This window comes from Myotis brandtii, unplaced genomic scaffold, assembly GCF_000412655.1.
Source record: "Myotis brandtii unplaced genomic scaffold, ASM41265v1 scaffold1733, whole genome shotgun sequence".
Classification (NCBI taxonomy): domain Eukaryota; kingdom Metazoa; phylum Chordata; class Mammalia; order Chiroptera; family Vespertilionidae; genus Myotis; species Myotis brandtii.
The window spans coordinates 355227-362370 of record NW_005356400.1 but is presented as its reverse complement, the minus strand read 5'-3'; the positions used below and the strand labels follow the sequence as shown (position 1 = coordinate 362370).

Genomic DNA, 7144 nt, shown 5'->3' with positions numbered 1-7144 from the left:
CCCCCCCCCCCCCCCCCCACAGGCTTCTTCTTACTCAGAAAGTGAACTCCTGTTCCCGTGGAGGAAGCCTAGAAGGCCATGAACTTGTTAAAAAAGTAATAATAATAGGAAGTGCTATGAAAATATAACAAAGTTTCGAAACATACCATAGAGAACTGAAATGCATAAATGTGTCACAATACATATTTATATCCTGTGTGAGGCCCCTAGAACCATCAGAAATGCAAAAAATTCACAGTGAATAACTCATTCTCAAGTTGCTCCCCTTAAACATCACATTGCCCCGAAGGGCTGGGGGGGCGTGTGCCCTTGTCTAAATCGGCGCCCCCAGTCGCATTGCCGGGTACACCTGGTAAGCACCAGGCCCGTGTCCTCTGTATGGTGTGTGGTTGTCTCCGGGAGCTCGAGGGCAGGGACCCTGGCTTCGTAATCACATTTATTGATCACAGTAGGTGGTCAATAAATGTTTGCTTAATTTTCTTCTTCTTTGTTAATTCTCACCCGATAATATTTTTCCCATTGATTTTTAGGGAGAGTGGAAGAGAGAGGGAAAGACCGAGAGAAACATCGATGTGAGAGAAACACATCGATGGGTTGCCTCCTGCACGCGCCCCAACCAGGGCCCCAGGCCGGGGAGGAGCCTGCAACTGAGGTATGAGGTACGTGCCCTTGACCGGAATCGAACCCGGAACCCTTCAGTCTGCAGGCTGACGCTCTATCCACTGAGCCACCCGGCCAGGGCTGTTTGCTTAGTTTTTGAATTCGGGCAGCGCTCGCCCTGAACTTTTCCCTGTTACGTTTCCAAGTTGATTGCTTTGCTTACGCTTTGTCTAGTCCCCGGAAAGGTAGGTGTCCGCCGTGGGCTCCGGGGCGCGTGCCTTGCTCAGCCCACACGTGTTGGTTCCCTGGGTGCACACACCGCGTCCTCTGAGCTTACGGTCTAGAAAGTTCTGGCGGCCGGTGTGGTGGCAGCGAGACTTCCTCTGTCCCGCCCGCGGCCTCTGCGGCAGGACAGGGAGCGGAAAGGGAGCAGGCTGCGGGAACGCCCGTTCTCGCTGCACTGGCAGACGCATCATGGACGTTTTCCGTGGATTCCGCCTGCTTTCCCGCGGCAGCTCCGAGGCCAGTGGGCTTCCGGCCGCACACGGCTGACCCCAAGGCCGTGCAGGATGTGCCGGGTGGTGAGGAGCCGCCTGCTTCCCGCCTCCATGGGCCTGTGCGTGGCTCCTCTCACGGTTCCTTCGTCCCCCCCTACTCGGGCTCACCCGGCACGGGGACCGGTCCGTGTCACGGACCTGCTTTCTCTGCAGAGCGAGCCTGCCTGCGTCTTCCGCACACGGTCGATTACAGTCCACACGCAAGGGTTGGTCCCTCCTGTGTGTCCTGGTCACCCCTGTTCTGATGGGCGGCACCCCCAGTTCATCCTCACTCCCTGTCTCCATGGCAGTCACTTCGCCGGAGGCAGCCTATCCACAGAGGCCATCCGATTTCTTTTTTTTTTTTAATATGTTTTTATTGGTCTTTAGAGCGAGAGGAAGGGAGAGGGAGAGAGAGATGGAAACATCGATGAGAGAGAAACATCATGGATCGGCTGCCTCCTGCACACACCCCCACTGGGGATCGAGCCTGCACCCAGGCATGTGCCCCGACCTGGACTCGAACCCACCCCCTTAGTTCCTGGGTCGGATGCTCAACCGCTGCGCCACGCCGGCCGGGCTCAGAGGCCATTGGATTTCCCCGGGTCCTGCCTTCTGGCCGGGGGGGTCCTCTGGCTCAGCTGGGAATATGCTGGAAAAAGGAACCCGTGATTTCAACCACCCCTGAAACAGGCCCAGGGGCAGCGCTGGTTGTGACTACCCGGCTGAGCCAAAGCCACGGCCGAGGGGTCCGAGAAAGTAAGTGTAGAAGGAGGTGCCGCTTCTTGACTTCCGGAACACCGTGGCCCTCTGTCTGCTGGTTAATTAAGCGTGACTCTGAAGCCAGGCCTCCTAATTAATTTAATTCTGTGTTCTCCCATCAGTGGGTAATTGAATTATAAAGGCACGCAGTGTAGCCGCTCAGGACATTGTGTTGCTGGGAGAAGAGAACAATCCAGGGATTGAAAGGGGCCGTGGGGTGGTCACAGCGGGGGCGGAGGGCGAGGTGAGGACTCGTTCCCCGCCGCTGGGCTGCTGGCCCCCACGGCCCCCGCAGCCTGGCCAGGGGCTGCCGGGACATTCTGACGCCACCGGTTCCTCCTGGCCTCTTGCTGCCCGGAACCAGGAGGGCACCGTGACGCGGGCCCTTGGGGTAGGAGGTGGCCCAGGCTGCCACCCAAGGGTTGGCATCAGCTCCGCCGGGCTGGTTGGTGCTGGGGATGTCTTGGGGCGTCCGTGCATTTTGGCCTCTTTACAGCGGCGGCGTACGCAGTAACCATCGCTCCTGGGCACAGGTTACGTGAGCCGCGCGCACCCGGGGAGGGGCGGGGTCTGTGGGGAGACTGATCTGATCTCGGCCCTCCTGTCGCCATCCAGGCTGCCCAGGTGCCAGGTTTCAGGGGTCACCTGCTGGGTGCCCGAAACTTTAGATGCCCCTTAGCTTCGTCCTGCAGAGGAGATGACGGGGCTCAGCTGGACAGGCGGCCGCCGGCTCCGGAGCGTGTGGGCCCTGCGTCGCGCTCCCTAAGAGGCCGGGCAGGGAGAGGGGGACGGACAGAGACGGGTGTGACCCCACTTCCATGTGTCTCTTCCGAACAGAACCCAGTTTTCACCTGAAAAGCACCAACACGGGAAATAGGTGCTCCCGGCCGGCGTTGCGTCGCGATGGGTGCCGTGCGGCTAACGGGTGTCTTCGGTGCCTTCCAGGGACTCAGGGCGCCGTGTGCAGAGTCCTCACCAAAGCCGAAGGCCCGTCGGGGGCGGACACCCCCCTGGAGCTGGTGTTCCACTTACCGGCCGGCTACCCCGCGTGCCTGCCGGGCGTCTCCGTCGGCTCCGAGCGCCTGACCAGGGCCCAGTGCGCGGCCGTGAGGGACAAGCTACTGGAGCAGGCACAGGGCTTCCTGCCGGAACCGATGGTCCACCAGCTGGTTGTCTGGGTCCAGCAGAACCTCCGGCACCTCCTCGCCGCGCCGGGGTCGGGAGCTGGCCCTGGCACATGCCCTGTGGCGAGCGCCACGGAGGCCGAGGGGCCGTGGATGACCCTCCTGCACTTGGACCACATGAGAGCGAAGACCAGATACGTGCGGACCGTGCGGCAGTGGGCCTCCGCCCTGGGGCTGACCGGGAGGCTCATGTTCATGGGCAGAGTCATCCTGCTCCTACTGCAAGGGCACAGGGACCGCGTCAAGGTGCCACCAGTTTGGTTTTTTAAAAATATATTTATAGTTTTAATGATTTCAGAGAGGAAGGGAGACAGAAACATCCATGATGAGAGAGCATCATGGACCGGCTGCCTCCTGCACACCCCACACTGAGGATGGAGCCCACAACCCGGGCCTGTGCCCTGACCGGGAATCCAGCTGGGACCTCCTGACTCATAGGTGGATGCTTAACCACTGAGCCACGCGGGCCGGGCCAGCTCACACTTTGGTTTGCTCCCGTAGTGCCTGGAAGGAGGAGCCCGACCTAACCTCGAGGTCCTGTGAGTGGGGGGAGCCTTAGGCTGTCAGCTTCCTGCCTCCCGAGTTTTCAGGTTCTCATCCTGGACTCGTCTGACCTGTTTCCCGGGGGACCCGGCGAGGGAAGTGCCTGTCACAGCTCACCTCTCCAGGGAGCCGCAGGCCACCGTTAGGCTTTGTGCGTCCAGGTGGGTTGGTCATTGCAATCGAACGCACAGGCTGTAACCCTAAAGATCTGGGGACTGACTATGAGCCTTTCCTACAAGGGCTCTCGCCACCAAACTTGTCTGGCGTCTGGTTAACCAGCTCCGTGCTGGGCGTAGCATGTGGACGAGTCATTCCAGTTTCATGCAGGCCCTGGACTGGGGTCTGACCTAGGAACACGCCGCGAAGGCCGTTTATGGAGACGCCGAGCCTTCCGGGCAGACCGGCGGCAGAAGGCGCGCAGGGCACGTTCCTGGCTCGTGCTTCTCCAGAGGCTCCGGCTTCGGAAGGCGCCCGGCGCCCGGGGAGGCGGCTGCTTTTGGGATGTGAGACGGGACCGTCAGTTCATTAACAAGTGTTTATTCATGTGGCTGGAGCTTGGCTGCTGCAGAGAAATTGCACTTTTTAAGGAGTTCCTTCTTTTTTTAAAATCCTCACCCGAGGGTATTTTTCCCATTGACTTTGAGAGAGAGAGAGCGAGATAGAGAGATAGAGAGAAAGAGAGATAGAGAGAGATAGAGAGAGAGAGGTCAGTGTGAGAGAGGCACATGGATTGGTTGTCTCCTGCACCTGCCCCGACCGGCCAGGAATGTACCTGCAACCGAGGGACATGCCCTTGACCTGAGCCACACCGGCCGGGGCAGGAGTTCTTTCTTGTTTACCACCGGTCCCTGAAATGCCGTCCAAAGTCAACACGCCTGCTGGGTCGTCACGGGTCGCAGGTGAGGACTGAGAGTCGCAGGAGCTGGTCACCCAGCTCGGAGCGGGTGCAGCTCGTCACAGACGCCCCTGCGTGCAGAGGTGGGCGCTGTGCACCTGGGGACGCCATGCAGACGCTCGAGCAGCAACAGCAGCAGCGCCCATGGCTCCTGCCGTCAGCGCGTGGCCTGTGCGGACTCACTGAGTCCGGAGATCCCCCCGTACAGCAGGGGGCAGCTCCTGAGGCCCAGAGGGCATGGGAAACCAGCCCAGGGCCCCGCAGGCCGGCTGCCCAGGCCAGGACGAAGCCCGAGACGGCCTCCCTCTGACCTGGTCCCCGGCCGGCCCGTCACACCACCTAGCGAGCAAAAACACGCGCACTCTCCCACCGCCCGACTCCCACGGAGACGAGGCAGGAAGCTCAGCCTGCAGGTGCCTGGCTACTTGCAGACTTGAGACCCGTGGCCGGCCGGCGGGGCTCAGTGGTTGAGCGTTGATCTATGAACCAGGAGGTTACGGTTCGGTTCCCAGTCAGGGCACATGCCCGGGTGGCGGGCTTGGTCCCCAGTGGGGGGCGTGTAGGAGGCAGAGTCATCCTGCTCCTACTGCAAGGGCACAGGGACCGCGTCAAGGTGCCACCAGTTTGGTTTTTTAAAAATATATTTATAGTTTTAATGATTTCAGAGAGGAAGGGAGACAGAAACATCCATGATGAGAGAGCATCATGGACCGGCTGCCTCCTGCACACCCCACACTGAGGATGGAGCCCACAACCCGGGCCTGTGCCCTGACCGGGAATCCAGCTGGGACCTCCTGACTCATAGGTGGATGCTTAACCACTGAGCCACGCGGGCCGGGCCAGCTCACACTTTGGTTTGCTCCCGTAGTGCCTGGAAGGAGGAGCCCGACCTAACCTCGAGGTCCTGTGAGTGGGGGGAGCCTTAGGCTGTCAGCTTCCTGCCTCCCGAGTTTTCAGGTTCTCATCCTGGACTCGTCTGACCTGTTTCCCGGGGGACCCGGCGAGGGAAGTGCCTGTCACAGCTCACCTCTCCAGGGAGCCGCAGGCCACCGTTAGGCTTTGTGCGTCCAGGTGGGTTGGTCATTGCAATCGAACGCACAGGCTGTAACCCTAAAGATCTGGGGACTGACTATGAGCCTTTCCTACAAGGGCTCTCGCCACCAAACTTGTCTGGCGTCTGGTTAACCAGCTCCGTGCTGGGCGTAGCATGTGGACGAGTCATTCCAGTTTCATGCAGGCCCTGGACTGGGGTCTGACCTAGGAACACGCCGCGAAGGCCGTTTATGGAGACGCCGAGCCTTCCGGGCAGACCGGCGGCAGAAGGCGCGCAGGGCACGTTCCTGGCTCGTGCTTCTCCAGAGGCTCCGGCTTCGGAAGGCGCCCGGCGCCCGGGGAGGCGGCTGCTTTTGGGATGTGAGACGGGACCGTCAGTTCATTAACAAGTGTTTATTCATGTGGCTGGAGCTTGGCTGCTGCAGAGAAATTGCACTTTTTAAGGAGTTCCTTCTTTTTTTAAAATCCTCACCCGAGGGTATTTTTCCCATTGACTTTGAGAGAGAGAGAGCGAGATAGAGAGATAGAGAGAAAGAGAGATAGAGAGAGATAGAGAGAGAGAGGTCAGTGTGAGAGAGGCACATGGATTGGTTGTCTCCTGCACCTGCCCCGACCGGCCAGGAATGTACCTGCAACCGAGGGACATGCCCTTGACCTGAGCCACACCGGCCGGGGCAGGAGTTCTTTCTTGTTTACCACCGGTCCCTGAAATGCCGTCCAAAGTCAACACGCCTGCTGGGTCGTCACGGGTCGCAGGTGAGGACTGAGAGTCGCAGGAGCTGGTCACCCAGCTCGGAGCGGGTGCAGCTCGTCACAGACGCCCCCGTGTGCAGAGGTGGGCGCTGTGCACTGGGGACGCCATGCAGACGCTGGAGCAGCAACAGCAGCAGCGCCCGTGGCTCCTGCCGTCAGCGCGTGGCCTGTGCGGACTCACTGAGTCCGGAGATCCCCCCGTACAGCAGGGGGCAGCTCCTGAGGCCCAGAGGGCATGGGAAACCAGCCCAGGGCCCCGCAGGCCGGCTGCCCAGGCCAGGACGAAGCCCGAGACGGCCTCCCTCTGACCTGGTCCCCGGCCGGCCCGTCACACCACCTAGCGAGCAAAAACACGCGCACTCTCCCACCGCCCGACTCCCACGGAGACGAGGCAGGAAGCTCAGCCTGCAGGTGCCTGGCTACTTGCAGACTTGAGACCCGTGGCCGGCCGGCGGGGCTCAGTGGTTGAGCGTTGATCTATGAACCAGGAGGTTACGGTTCGGTTCCCAGTCAGGGCACATGCCCGGGTGGCGGGCTTGGTCCCCAGTGGGGGGCGTGTAGGAGGCAGCCGATCCATGATTCTCTCTCATCATTTATGCTTCTATCTCTCTCTTCCTCTATATTTTTTAAACAAAAAAAGATAAAATTTGGGACCCAGAGCTCAGGACGCCTGCGGATAACTTCCTGCTTGTCCCTCAGGAGTACCTGGTGCTTCAGAAAACCTCCAAGGTCGATGTGGACTCGAGTGGGAAGAAGTGCCGAGAGAGGATGGCCAGCGTGCTGTGGGAGGCCAGGGCGCAGCCGGGACACGCCAGGTA

General features: G+C 60.3%; 1 protein-coding gene across 3 annotated transcripts in view; it reads left to right on the top strand.

Moving 5' to 3' along the window:
* The first annotated feature begins 1601 nt into the window (after positions 1 to 1601).
* Positions 1602 to 7144, top strand: part of RWDD3 (RWD domain containing 3) — a 6120-nt gene continuing 577 nt past the window's right edge. Inside the window, exons 1-3 of one of the 3 annotated variants that reach the window (XM_014537117.1) lie at positions 1602 to 2408; positions 2844 to 3328; positions 7026 to 7141. In XM_014537117.1, the coding sequence (XP_014392603.1) occupies positions 2357 to 2408; positions 2844 to 3328; positions 7026 to 7141 (653 nt within the window). In that variant the 5' untranslated portion in view covers positions 1602 to 2356. Of the gene's footprint in view, positions 2409 to 2448; positions 3329 to 5086; positions 5134 to 7025; positions 7142 to 7144 lie in introns of those variants that run through there. The other 2 variants (XM_014537116.1, XM_014537115.1) reach the window with 2 other exon arrangements.